Source organism: Ursus arctos, unplaced genomic scaffold (genome assembly GCF_023065955.2).
Source record: "Ursus arctos isolate Adak ecotype North America unplaced genomic scaffold, UrsArc2.0 scaffold_36, whole genome shotgun sequence".
Lineage (NCBI taxonomy): Eukaryota > Metazoa > Chordata > Mammalia > Carnivora > Ursidae > Ursus > Ursus arctos.
The window spans coordinates 8,293,341-8,310,247 of NW_026623050.1; the positions used below are offsets into that span (position 1 = coordinate 8,293,341).

The window sequence follows — 16,907 nt, forward strand, 5'->3', positions numbered from 1 at the left end:
GCTTCTGATTCAACAGCCATGTGAGACATGAAAAGATCTGCACGCTTTTACGTGACCTTTCTTTCTTGATGAGAATGCCGCCATGTCGATTTCAAAACCATTTTATCTCATTTGAAGTCAAGGCAAAATTAATAGAGTACCTTTAAAAAAAACAAAACCAAAAACCAGTCCCTTGGAAAGATTTTTCTTTGCTGGCCATACAACAGCCAAAAGTTTCTATGGAAGATTTAAACAAAAATAGCTATTTTGGTATAAGATAGACAGAAATGCTCCAGGACTAATCTAGATTTAGTAAAATACGATTAGTTTATTTTGTGGATCTCCTTAGTGGTATATAATCTATCTTCACCAATTCTTATCTGCTATCCAGTGATCAAGAGCAGTGGCTTTAGAGCGAGACTGCCTGAGCTCAGTCCTGCCTCTACCACATGCTAACTCTGTTACTCGGGGTATTTTATAATAACCACTGTTTGCCGTATTTCTGCCATCTGTAAAATGAAGTTAAACAGTGTTTACCTTCCAGGGTTGTGATGATTAAGTGCTTTTACTACAAGCAAAGTAGAATCACCTGGCTCAGTAAGGGCTTGAAAACTGTGAACTATTGTTCTTGCTGCTATTATTCTGTCTCCTTTATGTACTGTCCACTCCTCTTAAGTTATAGAGGGTTTGTTTGGGTTTTTTTTGAGAGGGGTGGAGGGGTAGGCATATAAATCAGTGGAACAGAACTAGGAATCCAGAAAGAGTCCAACATACATATGATCAATTAATTAGGAACAGAGTTGCCAAGGCAATTCAGTGGAGAAAGGAGTTTTTCAATAAATGGTGTCAGAACACGGAGTATGGAGTGGGGGGAGGGAGGAGGAAAGAACCTCGACCCTTACCTCTCACATAAAAAGTAATTCAAAATGGAATATAGACCTAAACTATAAAAGCTAAAACAAAAAACTTCTGAATGGAGACATAAAAAAAAAAAAATCTTTGTGGCTTTGAGATAGACAAGAGTTCTTGGATAGAACACAAAAATCATGAACCATAAAAGGAAAAAAAGTGCTGACTTGGCCTTCATCAAAATTAAAAACCTCCACCCTTTCAAAGATATTAAGAAAATCAAAGTCAAGGGGCGCCTGGGTGGCGCAGCGGTTAAGCGTCTGCCTTCGGCTCAGGGCGTGATCCCGGCGTTCTGGGATCGAGCCCCACATCAGGCTCCTCTGCTATGAGCCTGCTTCTTCCTCTCCCACTCCCCCTGCTTGTGTTCCCTCTCTCGCTGGCTGTCTCTATCTCTGTCGAATAAATCAAGAAAATCTTTAAAAAAAAAAAAAAAGAAAAAAGAAAATCAAAGTCAAGCCACAGATTGAGAGAAAATATCTGCAGTATACATACGTATGTCAAAGGACTTGTATCCAAAATACATAAAGAACTTTTACAGTTAAATAATAAAGACCTCTACTTTTAAAAATAAGCAAAAGATTTGAATAGACACTTTACAAAAGAAGACATATGATCAAGAAATACACGCAAGGAGGCTCAACATCATTAGTGTGTAGAAATACAAATTAAAACCACGGAGACACACTACTACACGTCCGTTACAGTAGCTAGAATTGAAAAGCCTGCCACCAGCAAGTGTTGCCAAGAATGTAGAGAGACTGAAATTGTCATGTATTGATACTGGAAGAGTAATACAGCCACTATGCCAAACAGTTTGGAGGGTTTTTTTCTTTTTTTTAAGATTTTATTCATTTGAGAGAGAGAGCGCGCACACAAGATGGGTGGCGGTGGGGGGGACGGGGTGTGGCAGAGGGGGAGAATCTTAAGCAGACCCCACACTGAGCTCGGAGCCTGATGCGGGGCTTGATCTCATGCCCCTGAGATCACCATCTGAGCCGAAACCAAGTCAGTCACTTAACTGGCTGCACCACCCAGGTGCCCCCAGTTCGGAGTTTTTTAAGGTGTTCAGCATACACTGAACACAGACCCAGCAATTCCACCACCAGGTAGTTACCCAAGAGAAATGAAAAACATTTGTCATGCAAAGATTTGTGCACAAATGTTTATAGCAGCTTCCTTCATAATAGCCAAAACTTGGAAAGAATTCGGATGTCCCTCCATAGGTGAGTAAACAACTTGTGATCCATAGTATGGAATACTATTCATCAGATAAAAAGGAAAAAACTACAATACTACGCTGCGTGAAAAAAATCAAGAACACAAAATAGTATGTAATAGGTTACCTAGTTTATATGAAATTCTAGAAAAGACTTCAAGAAATCAGATCAAAAGTTGGGTAAAACAGTGTCACCACTGCTTGTGGTGACACAGGTTTTAAAACTCAAACTCTTCACTTAAAATAAGTACATTTATTATATGCAAATTATATTTCAGTAAAGTTGATTTTTTTTAATGTTTCTCCTAAAATCAGGCTTGAGTTATACTTCAAAAATAAATGCCATTTCAGAATATTTTCACAAAAGGTTTTGTGGATTTTAAGAATTTTTCACATTAGAAGATTAATGTATTTTCATTGTAGAAACCAGAATTTGTATATTTTAAGGTCAGAAAGAATTGCTTTCCTTTATATTAACTTGTCTATTTCAAATAAACAATCTATGAAATTCAGTGCTTGGGCTGATTTGTGATTTTTTTTTTTTAAATACCTTGTTACCGGTGATCCAAGGTGCTGTGTGGACCGGGGACAACACAGCAGAATGGAGCTACCTGAAAATTTCTATCCCTATGTTACTCACCCTCAGCATTACTGGGATCTCTTTTTGTGGAGGTAAGATGATATCTGCAGGCATGAAGTGACAGAAAATAAAAAGCGAGGGTGTTTTTCCATCAAGCCTGGTCATAAATGCCTTCTCATTAGTGGTTTCAGGCAGGGATAACTGTGGGAACAAGAAAATGAGAAAAGTGAAAGGATGCTTCCAAGCGGTTTATGTCTTGTCTGCAATGAGGACATGAAATAAAGTCATCAGAGAGCCTGAGTGCTTCTCTCCCTCTTCCTGATTCCTCCCTAGACGCTCTTGAGTACTGAGTTTCTCTTCCTGAAACGTACCTTTTCTTCTTCAAAGTGAGAAAAATGGGGAATACAAAGATTTTAGCAAATCAGAAATCAGCCTTACAGAAATGCTTTTTACTCAGCAGGTTTAGAATTCTATGACATATTTTAACTTAAAAAAAAAAGGATATGCTCTTGGGAAAGATAAATTTAGTTAACATATGATTCCCTGATGAGCTGCCTTCCGTAAATCCTAGTAATTCTCTGCAGTTGAGACATCTCAGTATGGAGGTGCTCCGCACGACTAGCTCCAGCTGTTCCTTGTTTTCTGTAGGAATAGAAGCAAGTTGATAGATGTGCTCCTTACGGCGTTGGTGCACATGCAAGGAATATGTATCCTGCTTAAGGACTAAGCATGAAATCAGACCTAAACCCCTGATTCTAATTGCTTTTCTTTAGCTTTACAATTATTTATCTTGCTTTAGCTGCTGCGTTTTTTATTTATTTGACAGAGAGAGAGCGCGCACACGAGAGAAGGAACACAAGCAGGGGGAGTGGGAGAGGGAGAAGGAATCTTCCCGCTGAGCAGGGAGCCTGATGCAGGGCTCGATGTGAGGCTTGATCCCAGGACCCTGGCATCATGACCTGAGCCACCCAGGCACCCCTTGAGCTGCTGCTTTCTTAAAGAAATCAAGGGGCACCTGGGTAGCTCAGACCATTAGGTAGTTAAGCATCAGCCTTCGGCTCGGGTCATGATCCCCGGGTGCTGGAATCAAGCCCCATTTCGAGCTTGGGGCATCTCCCTCTCCCTCTGCCTGCCGCTCCCCCTGCTTATGCTCGCTTTCTTTCTGTCAAATAAAATCTGAAAGAAAGAAGGAAGGAAGGGAGGGAGGAAGAGAGGAAGAGAGAAAGAGAGAAAGAAAGAGAGAAAGAGAAAGAAAGAAAAAAGAAATCAATTGCCAACCCCCCACCATACCGCTAAACACAGACTTACTGAATCAGGTCAACATTTTGTAATTTCTGGACTTGGGAACATACCGAAATGTTGATCTCGTAGTTAAACCTCTGGCCTTTTTTTTTTTTTTAGAGAGTGTATTTATTTATTTGAGAGAGAGATGTGGGGCTCCATTGAGGGCTCCATGCAGGGCTCCATGCCAGGCTCAATCCTAGGACCCTCGGATGGTGACCTGACCCAAAGACAAACGTTTAACCAACTGAGCCACCCAGGAGCCCCAAAACTTCGGACCTTTTGATGAGAAGACAGAATTCAAAGAGAATATTGTCAGATCCCCAAACAGGCTGAGTTTTTAAACACGTGCTCCCTAATTTCAGGCCACGCTGTCCTGGCATTTTGAGTGCACGTACAGCACACTGGTCCTGTCAGTCTTCAAGCCGTTATCTTACCTGTGTGCAACATTTGCTAGAAGCCTGGTTGCCTCACTCGGCCTCTCTTTGTCTCATCAGCTGACGTAGGCGGCTTCGTCGGGAATCCAGAGGCGGAGCTGCTAGTGCGCTGGTACCAGGCCGGAGCCTACCAGCCCTTCTTCCGTGGCCACGCTACCATGAACACCAAGCGGCGGGAACCCTGGCTCTTTGGGGAGGAAAACACGCAGCTCATCCGGGAAGCCATCCGGCAGCGCTACGCCCTCCTGCCCTACTGGTATTCTCTCTTCTACCGCGCACACGTGGCTGCCCAACCCGTCATGAGGTAAACAGGCTTCACGGGCCCAGCAGCCAATCACACCAGAAACCCCCCTGGCCATTGGGGAATGGAGTAATTACACAGTGATTTCAAGGGAAAAGCTATGTGTTTAATCAAGTGTCCTTCAGATAACTGAGCACCACCTGTGAGCAGGGTCAAGGAGTTGAAGTCACAGAAAAACCGGATCCCCTGCTACTTTGTGATTCAAGTATTAATATTTGATAGGAGACAGATTTTTCAAAGAAAAGGGAAGTGACTGTAACTGAATTCGCTGTTTAATCCGCAAGCACCCTCTCATCGAGAACAATGTATTCCTCCAGTCTTAGGCTCTATCTTACCCTCAGGGCTAAACCATTCCAAGTTTGAGGTGAACATTTTTCCCAGTGTATAAATTATATTCTGATTCTATTTTGGAGGCAGGATGTGAAAAACCAACTTTCTAGGTTAGAGACTATCACAGAGACACACACAATACACCAAGGCTTCCAGATCAGCTGTCGTTAAACCTGGCTCAGATTAGAATCGCCTGGGGAGCTTTTTAAAACTACAGCTTCTAAAGCCACACCTCCAGACCTACTAGGAATCTCCTTGGGTAGATCTCAGGGTCTAGATTTGCTAGAAGTTTCTCTGGTGATTCTAGACATCAACCAGGTTGAGACTACTGCTTTGTTACTATTCAGTAGGAAAGGGATATATTATTACAAAGGCTAGTGAAGAAACTAAAAATAAGTTTCTCTTACTAAAAAATACCCTTTACTCATGAGGTTGAAAAAAATATTAGAACCATTAAGTTGGTATCCAGATGCACAGATATTGAAGATTTCATTATCTTTATAAGCCCAAATGCCTCCCAGTTAGTTGTGTAAAACAATAATAATAAAAAAACGAAAACCACACAACAGTTTCTCAACCCTCCAAAAATGTTGCCTGCTTGAAAACAAGTAAAACCAATTCTTTTCATTTAAATAGATAAAGATTAAGGATGTATGAAAGACAGTGACAGCATGAAAACATGGCACGGATTTTATATCATTATAAAATATGGCTTTACAAACATTTAATTTGTTCCATACTGAATGTGTTATCATCTGGACTGGTACAGAGCTCTGATTCTGCCTTTAGAGTAGTATTTAGTACTCAAAAATCAGAAGGAAAAATTGTAGGTACCAGAATTCTCAATCTTTCACTGGAACATTTCAGCAAGTAGATAGCTCTTTCACATTAGGAAAATATATAGTAATCCTAGGAATTACTCCTAAAATCTTAAATCATGAAAAGAGTCTTGGCTCTTTGGCTTTTCCAATTTCCGTTGAGTAGTTACAGAACTGAAAACATAGCTGATTTAATAGTACTAAAACATCTAATGATATTGAAATAAGAATTTTTTTTTCTTTCCCCAGACCTCTGTGGATAGAGTTCCCAGAGGAATTAGACACTTTTGGTGTGGAAGATGAATACATGCTGGGTAAGCATTTCTTGATTAATTTTTGTTATGATAAATACTGTAATTATGTTTTTGTTATATTTCCTAGTGTAGCACTAAAAAAGGTAAATCCCTAATCTCAAGAAAACCAAAAAATAAAAGTAAAAGAAATTCTGTCATTAAGATTTTTAGCATTTTAGGGGCGCCTGGGTGGCACAGCGGTTGAGCGTCTGCCTTCGGCTCAGGGCGTGATCCTGGCATTGTGGGATCGAGCCCCACATCAGGCTCCTCCGCTATGAGCCTGCTTCTTTCTCTCCCACTCCCCCTGCTTGTGTTCCCTCTCTCGCTGGCTGTCTTTATCTCTGTTGAATAAATAAATAAAATCTTTAAAAAAAAAAAAAAGATTTTTAGCATTTTAGTGGAATGATAGCTCTCTTCTGTGGTCATGTAGTACTTCTTATATTGTTAACTTCATATAAATCCATTCTGTTTGTGGATGCAATTTGAGATTCTTGTTCTGGGTTCACTCCTGAGCCTTATGATACCCCTATAGGGAATGGAAGTCGAAAACAGTAGACCAGATGGTTACAGTAAAGATTGAGAGCTTACTTCATGTGCAAAATAGGGTTACTGTTGGTGGCGGTGGTGGTGGCCTCTTCTTTAACAAGGGTTGACCACCAAATCCAGGATATGGAAGTTTATCATAAAACCAAGCTCAACAGAAAGTTGCCCAAAAGGTGCATCCTGTTTCTAAAGAACAGAAATCCTAAAATGTAAAAAGCCTAGTGCTACCTCTCCACTCATTCTTAGGTCTCAGTTTAAATAGCTGCTCCCTTAGAAAACATTTCCCTGACCAGAATTGCTGCTTTTTTTTTTTTTTAAAGATTTGATTTATTTATTTGGCAGAGAGAGAGAGAAAGAGCACAAGCAGGGGGAGTGGCAGGCAGAGGGAGAGGGAGAAGCAGATGCCCCGCCAAGCAGGGAGCCTGGTGAGGAACTTGATCCCAGGACCCTGGGATCGTGACCTGAGCCAAAGGCAGGCATCTAACTGACTGAGCCACCCAGGCACCCCAGCATTTCTTCTAATAGCTAATTACACCTAACTATAGTCAAAGTCAGTCCCTCTTATTACATAACTTTCATTCCATTTTGTGCTTTTGCCTTTTTGGTATTTGTCCTAACTCTAATTAAATTGTAATATCTGTCTTTACTGACTGCAAACCCCATGAGGACAGGGACCTGTCTGTCTTATTTGTCCAGAGCCTAGCATAATACCTGGCACTCAGCAGGAACTCAGTAAGTATTTGTACAATTAAAGAGTGAATTCATAAATGGATGAAATTTATATACATGTGGTGCCACAGTCAAAACAAAATTAATAATCCAGATTGCCTTTAAGAGAATTATAGCCTTCTAATGATAACTGCCCCTGGATATACTCCTGTCCACGCTGATCACAGTTCTGGGTAACAGTTGTAGGCTCACCGTTTTCAAAATCACTCACAGCTGACAATGACGCACCTGGAGAAATGAGATGGCTCTTTCAGACTCCTGGCACACTAGCAGCTGTGTGCAAATGAGACCGATAGACTGTCAGGGTCCCTCCCTGTTATCCTAATATGCCGTAAGTGGATGAAAGACGAGTAATAATACAGTCACCATTTTGAGCAGTGGTCCTCTTTCTAACAATGTGTCTCTCTGATGAATCATTGGCTCAACTAACCAAGGTCTCTACTTTCACCAAGTTCATGGTTGAGTGGTCTCTAAGACCACAAAAGCACTGAAAGGAGAAGGATGTTTTCAGACCTCCTAGAATGGTATTCAACTTTATTTCTTCTCTGTTTTTCAGGAAGTGCTTTATTGGTTCATCCGGTCACAGAACCAAAAGCCAGCACAGTTGATGTGTTTCTGCCAGGATCAAATGAGGTGAGAATAAATGACAAAGAGCTACGTAACTTGCATGTCTCCCTTCATTCTGATGATTAGCCCCTGTTAGGAAATAGAATTCTGCATCATGCAGTTGTGAAGACAGCCCAAATGCCTATAGTAACTGAAGATTCTTGTAGGTCATGACCTCAGAGGTCAAGAAACTTAGTGGAAAAGCAGGGAGAAAGATGAACAGGTGGTAACACCAAGGAGGGTCAGCATGGTTCCTTACGTTCGCACTCGCACTTGTGTAAGTGACTCCTTCTAAACACACTGAGCCTTCGAGTAGGAAGAAATGTTTCATCTGCAAAGAGGTATCAGTCTCTGGGCAGAAGCATAAGTAAAAAGAGACTTTGCTCTTTGGTTCTGCCTCTGTCTAAATCCTCAGTTTTTGGTACAAAACCTGGTCTCCAGACACTCACCAAAGTAGGTAAAAAGTAACAGTGGTGACTTCCCTTTATGCTCCTCTAGGCTCCCCAGCTCTTTTGTTGGTTATTGTCATTGATAACTGTCACGATATAAGATATCATCCTGCACGGCTAGAGGGCTAGAGCCCATGGCGCTGTACCCAGGCAGGTCCCGGGAAAGAGGTAGGATTAGCTCCTGGGCTGCTGAGCAGAGGGCCATGGAGAATAACAGCAGCAGCCGCCAGAGACAGACCAAGGATATATGCAAAGGGGCCAGGAGAAGAGGCAGGGCAGGAACCTGGGCACCAGACCAGGGAGAGAGGGTATGGGATGGAGAACACGGAGGAGACAGACCCTGGAGAGAGTCCTTGAGCACTGGAGCATCACCACAGGCTTCTGCAGGCGGGGGGAGGAGGCGTGAAGGTTACCAAACTGATGTCAAGATATTCCGAGACTGACTCTGGAAAACAGTCTGGAGGTTCCTCAAAAAGTTAAAAATAGAACTACCCTACGATCCACCAATTGCACTATTAGGTATTTATCCAAAGGATACAAACGTAGTGATTTGAAGGGGCACATGCACCCCAAAGGTTGTAGCAGCAATGTCCACAATAGCCAAACTATGGGAAGAGCCCAGATGTCCACTGACACATGACTGGATAAAGAAGATGTGGTCCGTGTATACAATGGAATATTACTCAGCCATCAGAAAGAATGAAATCTTGCCATTTGCAACAACATGGTTGGAACTAGAGGGTATTATGCTAAGCAAAATAAGTCCGAGAAAGACAAATAGCATATGATTTCACTCCTATGTGGAATGTAAGAAATAAAACAGAGGAACATATGGGATGGGAAAAAAGGGGGGGAAGAGGGAAGCAAACCATGAGAGAGGTTTAATTATAGAGAAGAAACTAAGAGGTCATGGAGTGAGGTGGGTGGGGGATGGGCTGGATGGGTGATGGGCATTAAGGCGGGCACTTGTGATGAGCCCTTGGTGGTGTATATAAGTGATGAATCACTAATCCTACCCCTGAAACCAATATTACACTATATGTTAACTAACTAGAGTTTAAATTTAAAAAAAAAAAGATATTCCTGGACTGTCTAGGCAGGTGGTGAGGTCGCTGAGCCAGGCCATGCTCGCTGCTTAGTACCGTCAAGTGCTGGCTTGGTGACACCGTGAAACGTCAGTGCGAGTGTTCTCTGTCCGTCCAGCTTTGCGTGTTTGCTTGTTGTGCTAGTTTCCTGAGGCTGCTGTCACAAATTACCACAAACCTGGTGGCTTAAAACAGCATAAATGTATTCTCTCCCAGTTCTGGAGGATCGAAGCCCAAAATCAAGGTGTCAGCAGGCTTGGTTCCTTCTGGAAGTCACATCACTCCAATCTATACCTCCGTCTTCACACACCTCTCCTCTGTGCGTCTGTGTCACCCCTTCTGTTTCTCTTATGAGGACACTTGTGATGACATTTAGGTCCCACCTGCATAACCCCAGATAGTTTCCTTATCTCAGAATGCTTAATTTAATCAAATTTGTTACCATAGAAAGTAATATTCACTCCTTCACAGTATTAGGAAGTGCATATAACTTTTTGAGGGGCCGCCATTCAGCCCACTACACTTGTTCTTATTGATATGACAATACCCAGGCTTTTCTCCAGAATGTTCATCAATTGTGTTCTTTCCTCTTGGTTTCTCCAGTAATTTGTAGTTATGAAGATGAGGGCTCTTTATAAAGGTTCCCTTGCCAAGTAAAAACCTGAGAAAAAGATTAAATACAACAACAGCTAAATAAATTATCCTGCCAAGCATTTCACTGAGAGTTTCTCAAGTCAATTTTAACAAAGCAGTAGGCTCCCATTAAGAGGATCTAGCTCCCCTTCTGACGTAGCCACATATTAATTTTTTAATTAATGAAAACATTGTATTAATGACCTATCATCATTGCAAGCACTGCAGTGACTGTATAACATATTCCTTCAACACTGTTTCCCAGAGTGTTCTCTGATTGTTTCTCTCACTACATCTTCAAAACCCTAGGTAGATGAGCCAAGCCATTTCTTGCCAGATTTTTACCTCACCAGGTAGCCAGTCCCACATCACACTGTGCAAGGGGGCTACCTACAGTCCCTCGTTGTCACTCTTCCCCATATTTCTAGATGACCCATTCCCTGTACTTGAAGTCTTTGCTCAAATAGCTTTTTCTCAGTGAGGGCTTCTCTGACCGCCTAGTTAAGATCACAGACCACTCCCACTGCCCCGGTACTGTCCAACCCCCCTTCATCCTTCATTTTTCCCACGGAACCTGACACCTTTAACATTCTAGATATTTACTGATATGTTTTGTTGATGATCCTTCTCTCCCATTAGAATGTTAGCTTCTTAAGGGCAATGATTTTCCTCTGTTATGTTCACTCTCTATCCCCAGCGTCTAGACGGGTACCTCACAGGTGCTAGGCCTTCAGTAAGTACTTGCTGAGGAGCTTGGTGACTAAGCACTAGGTCTGATCTGCATGGTACTTGATACCAGTTTTACCCTTCCAAGGCTGGGCCCTTTGTATATAGCACCGGAGTATACACCCTATACATACACCTCTTATTCTAATTATTTCTGGAAATGGTAGACAGATAATCCCAAGATCTTACGTAAGTCAGTTTTTTGGGGTTTTTTGTTTTTTGTTTTTACCTTTCACTCCCACTACTCTATCTAAAGCTACTGGAATCTGTCAAAGAAAGACATTATAAGAAAAGAAAGCTAAGATAATATCCCGCATAAACACAGACATAGTAGAAATCCTTGACAAAACATTAGCAAACTCGATCCAGCCAAGGATAATACATGGAGACAAGGTGGGGTTGATCCTGTTGAATTAGTTCACTGGAGCTGACGACGGCCCTCTCACCTTCATCACAGGACAGGGCAGCTCTGGAAAGGATGTGGTAACCCCTCGCAAGGAGGTGACCTTGTGAAACAGACTGCAGCTGTCGGAAATCATATTGGGCTAAGAGAGAGAAAAAGAGGTTTTTGTTTCCATGCTGCTGCTGCTGCTGGTGTCTTAAGGATTTATCCTATCAAATTACTTTGTAGGACCTTCTTGGTACTTCAGCAACCAAACTGCCTTGACAAGGATCCCAGATAAAAATCTGAACCTTGTCCCTGAATTGTACTCTGCTAAAAAATTGTACTATAGTAGCGATCCAAGTTTCTATTTGTCTTTCTCCTGGATCTGTTTCCTTCTCTGACACTTTCCTTTTCTCCTTCCTCATTTGTAATTTATTTGCTCACAATATGCTTTTCTTCGTTATTGCTTTTTCTTTCTTCCATCAACTTTTTTACTCTAAACGCATTAAGTTTATAAGACAACGAGACAATAAAATCCATGAGGGCAGAAACTATGTCTTTCTGTTCACTCACACGTGCCTAGCAGTGCTGGGCATGTGGTAGGTTGTTGGGAAATAACTTTTGGATGGACGGATGGACAAATGAATGGCCTTTTAGTGAACTTAATCCATCACAGTACTGAGTTAGTCCTTTGGGATCTTCTTAAAAACATAGGTTTCTTGCTAACTTCTACTCAAGATTTTTTTTTAATTATACTTATTTTAGCCTTCCAGTTATTTGAAATCCAGATAAATGAATGTTTTAGTGAATAATGAAATTGTGAGCAGAGTTGCTCATACACTCTTTTTCATTAGGGTCCGTTCCTTTCCAGGTCTGGTATGACTCTAAAACATTTGCTCTTTGGGAAGGAGCACGAACTGTGAAGATCCCGGTCACCTTAGACACTGTAAGTTACTTTCAGGCTGTTATTTTTACCTGTTGTACTGTATCAGTCTGCTTGGTCTACCATCATAAAATACCACAGACGGGGTGGCTTAACCAACAGAAGTTTATTTTCTCACGGTTCTGGAGGCTAGATGTCCCAGAATAAGGTGCCAACAATTCAGTTCCTAGTGAGGACTCTATTCCTGACATGTAGGCAGCCACCTTCTTGCTGTGTCCTCACATGGCAGAGGGAGAGAGTGAGCTGTCTGATGTCTCTTCTTATAGACACTAATCCTATCAGATGAAGGCCCCACTTTCTGACCTCGTTTAACCTTAATTACCTCTTTCGACGCCCTATCTCCAAATACAGTCACGTTGTTGGTTAGGGCTTCAACATAGGAAATTTGGAGGGGCCACAAACATTCAGTCCATAACATGTCCCTACATAGAAGGACCCAAGGACATTAGTGTTCTGCATAACACATACAGAGAGAAACACAAAATAGATGAGGGGTTGCCTAGGGCCAGGACAGGGAGAGGGTTTGGGAGCAATGGGGAATTACTGCTAATGAGTACAGAGTTTCTTTTCGGGATGATGAAAATGGTTTAAAATTGATTGTGGTGACGGGTGCATGACTCTCAATTTACTAAAAATCATTTAATTGTACACCTTAAATAGGTGAGTTGTATGGCATGTGAATTATACCAATAAAACCTTGAAAACATGAGAAAAAAGTATCAACATATAGCCTGATTTCACAGTATGAAACATCAGGGACAAACAACTCTTCCCCATGTATTTACATTTGTATGTCTACAAAAAATAATACTGAAAACAGAGTAAAAATGGTGGTCACTACACACACCATACAGAATGTCCTTCTGCAGGACCAAGTCACAAAACATGAGTTTTCTGTTGTAACCCTGGCCCTCTAGGCCCAAGGGAAGGCTGTCAGTTACGCTGTTAGAGTCACGGGGCCCCATCCGGCCTGAGCTTGTGGAGGGAAGTTTGTTCTTGCTGCTAAATCGCAACCACTACTGCAGGCCCTAATCGTTAAGTGAAATTTATCATTAAGTGAAATGTTAAGATTAATAAAGATATATTGATGTTATTTTTGAAAGCTATTATCAGTAGTGTGAACTCCACAATAAAACGATTTCAGATGCCAACTTTCAGATCTAAAAGAGACCTTAACCATTCATCTGCTCCAGTCCCTCGTGCTTACAGGTAAAGAAACTGAGTTCAGAAACGTTAAATTACTTGTCCAGGGTTGTGGCCAGATCGTGGCAGCACCGAGATAAGACCCCAGGTCAGCTGCACTCCCACTTCAGAGCCCATTCTGTACTAACTTACTACCTCGGTCTTTGGGAAAAAAAGAAAAGAGAAGCGATTGCTTGATGAGGGGGAGATAAATGCGCTTTACTTGTTGCTGCCGACCATGAGTCAGACAGAGGGCGGACATCTTGGCTGCTCCACCCTCACTCCCAACTTCATTTATATTCTTGTGCTTTTTCTCCTCTTGTACTTTACTCAGAGGGAAGTACAAGCCTCCATATGATCCAAAGGGCTTCCTTGCAGAGGGTTGTACGGTCCTTGCTGGGAATGCCATTCCAGAAGAACCACAGGAATGGGCCATGCCTGTAACACTGTGGTTAGAGTCACTTCAGGTGTCTTTGGTGGCCTCTGCAACAGAAGTTTCACAAATTTACTCTGAGAATTGAGTCCGTCATCCTGGTGATGCAGGGAAGCAGGGAGCAGGAAGAGTATAGACTGTAGTAAGGACAGAGTCATCTCTCTGAAACCAAGAAACCATAACATTTTATATGCACACGTACATACCTGTGGGCCTACTTACGCAGGCACGAAAACTCCTTAGCAGGGCCCTAGAAATAAACACATGTATTATGTTGACAAGAAAATTAAAAATACAAAAGAGGAACTACTGATAGGATAGGCAGAGTAGATAACAAATTGACGAAGGGTGAGAAGTTTCCCTGATAATTAAAAAATGGACCATTTTTTAGTCTTTGAACTCTTTTCCTTTTAATGCCATGGTTTCCATATTTTCCATCTCTGTGCTCACAAATTTCTTTTGCCTTTGAGTCTATACTTGTAAAGAATGGGAGTCTTGTACGATGAAATACTTTTAGATTCTACATTGAATTTGCTTTCTATGAATGCTCCTTCCCTGAGAGCGTTGTTGTGTTGTAGATACCGGTATTTCAGCGAGGTGGAAGTATAGTACCAGTAAAGACGACTATAGGAAAATCCACAGGCTGCATGACTGATTCCCCATATGGACTCCGGGTGGCCCTGAGCACGAAGGTATTTGGAAAATGTTACCTTTACACATCTCATTCGTTACTACTTTACCTCTTTACAGGAATGGTGGCCTTTTGAATATGTGACCCTGTAAAAGCGAGAGGCCCCAGGAACGGGATGGGTGCTTCTGATGTTCTTCTAGAAGTCAAAGTTTGGAATCATGTCTGAATCATTGTCCAGCTTGTCTGCCTTTCCTGGAATTGTTCTTAAGAGAACTCTGAGAACTAGAAATGATAGAAATTTCCTCCTGGGCACCATGACCCTTGCTGCTGTGCAGCTTGGCATTGATTACCACTAGACTAAAGGCCCATTGGGCCTAGTCAGCCTGCCGCATGGATTAGCCCTAAAACTCAGTGTTCTGTAAAAGGGTGCCTGGATCTATGCAACATTTCAGGAACACCAACCCCACACAATGACTTCTGTTCTTGTCAGATGGCTCAAACAACTGAAATCTTCCGGGGTAGAGCTTAGAAAGATCCAGAATTTGTATGTCCTTTTTAGAAGATCTTTTGAGCCAAATGAAACCCATAGCAGACTCCTTTCCCATCCCATCTATAGTACCAACACAAACTCTTACTCTTCTACAGGACTAAACACAAATTTACACTCTTATGCAAATATAAAATAATTAAACTTTCTTTTCCATCTGTTTCACTTAGACATTCTTCTTGGGCCAAATTATGAGCCTCAGACCACGGAATAAATACAAGAGACTCAAGGTCCCTAGCACATCAAGCGTTGTCAATGAACAGTAAACGGCCACATGGAGTGCTGTGACTTTGTTTGACATGCCAAAGAGGTCCTCCTACTGAAAGGAAGTAGGAACTAGATGCCATCCTCTAAATGGATGGCTTCTAAAGATAGCTGATCCTGTCCATTATATATAAATTTTGTTAGCTTTAGTTTCATTCTGTGAACTTTCTTGACCCGTCATCACATTCTAGGGTAGTATTTTCAAAGAAGCCACCTATGCCACTCACCATATTTTGTAGTTTAAATTTTTTTCAATAAGATCTAACTCTTTGAGCTCCTCTTATATGACTTCCTTATTCATATTCTTTCACTAATGGGTATTGAATGTATATATTTATACGACTACGTTGTACAGCTTGAATATTAAGTTTTTGTTTAATAAAATTTTTCACAAATTTTTTAGGCCCGTTAGTGGATGACATTCTTTTCCTAGTAAGCTATTATATAAGCACATCCTCTATCCATGATTCACTCTCCAGGATTCTGCCGTGGGTGAATTCTACCTCGACGACGGCCATTCATTCCAGTACCTCCACCAGAAGCAGTTCTTGCACAGGAAGTTTTCATTCTTGTCGGGGGTTTTGATCAACAGGTAATGGCAGCTAAAAAGCTGTGTGCCTTCTTAAATATGCAATCCTCAAAAACGCAGCGACTATTTTAAGGTACTATTCAAAGAAACTAATGATGAAGGCCCTTTGTGGAGTATTTTTTTCAGCTTCACAAAGGTGTAATTTGGCAAGTAAAATTGTAATATATTTAAAGTGTACAACACGGTGATTCGCTGTATGTATATACTGTAACAGGATTCCCCTATCAAATTAGTTAACCTACCCATCACCTCACATATTTACCGTGTGTGTGTGTGTGTGTGTGTGTGTGTGTGTGTATGTGTGTGTGTGTGAAAACACTTAAGCTCTACTCTGTCGGCAAATTTCAGTTACATAATATAGTATTGTCAACTGTGATTCTCAGACCATATTCATCTTATAACAGAAAGTTGGTATCCTTTTACCAGCCTCTCCCTATTTTCATTTACAAATACAATTTTATTTCTTCCTTTCCAATTTAAATGTCTTATTTCTTTTTCTTGCCTAATTGCTCTAGCTAAGATATCCAGTACTATATTAAACAAAAATGGTGAGAAGTGGGCATACTTTTCTTATTTCTGATCTTGTTTCAGCTTTTCCCCCATTGAGTATGTTACCTGTGGGCTTGTCATATACAGCTTTTATTAAGTCGAGGTTCTTTCTTTCTTTCTTGAGAGAGAGAGAGAGAGCACGAGCATTGGGGTGGGAAGGGGCAGAGGGAGAGGGAGAGACAGAATCTTAAGTGGGCTCCACACTCAGCATGAAGCCCAGTGTGGGGCTCGATCTCACGATCCTGAGATCATGACCTGAGCCAAAATCAAGAGTTGGACATTTAACCCATTGAGCCGTCCACGCGCCCTGAGATACATTCTCTCCATACCCAATTTTTTGAGAGTTTTTATCATGAAAGGATGTTGAATTTTGTCAAATGCTTTTCCTATACCTACTGAAATAATATTATTTTTATCCTTTTTTGTTAATGTAATGTATCACATTCGTTGATTTGCCTACGTTGAAGCA

General features: G+C 41.4%; 1 protein-coding gene and 1 long non-coding RNA gene across 10 annotated transcripts in view; one reads left to right on the top strand and one right to left on the bottom strand.

Moving 5' to 3' along the window:
- Positions 1-16,907, top strand: part of GANC (glucosidase alpha, neutral C) — a 70,596-nt gene that overhangs the window by 48,792 nt on the left and 4,897 nt on the right. For all 3 annotated transcript variants that reach the window (XR_006412067.3, XR_008957112.1, XM_026479934.4), the window contains 7 exons: positions 2,675-2,776; positions 4,463-4,706; positions 6,101-6,165; positions 7,973-8,049; positions 12,172-12,246; positions 14,437-14,550; positions 15,780-15,892. Coding sequence is in view for 1 of the 3 variants with exons in the window: in XM_026479934.4 (XP_026335719.2) it covers positions 2,675-2,776; positions 4,463-4,706; positions 6,101-6,165; positions 7,973-8,049; positions 12,172-12,246; positions 14,437-14,550; positions 15,780-15,892 (790 nt within the window). In the remaining 2 variants the exon portion in view is untranslated. The remainder of the gene's footprint in view (positions 1-2,674; positions 2,777-4,462; positions 4,707-6,100; positions 6,166-7,972; positions 8,050-12,171; positions 12,247-14,436; positions 14,551-15,779; positions 15,893-16,907) is intronic.
- The window catches only part of LOC113241995 (uncharacterized), a 45,909-nt gene continuing 41,332 nt past the window's right edge, over positions 12,331-16,907 (bottom strand). For all 7 annotated transcript variants that reach the window (XR_008957115.1, XR_008957116.1, XR_008957113.1 and 4 more), the window contains one exon: positions 12,331-14,020. This is a non-coding gene — a long non-coding RNA (uncharacterized LOC113241995). The remainder of the gene's footprint in view (positions 14,021-16,907) is intronic.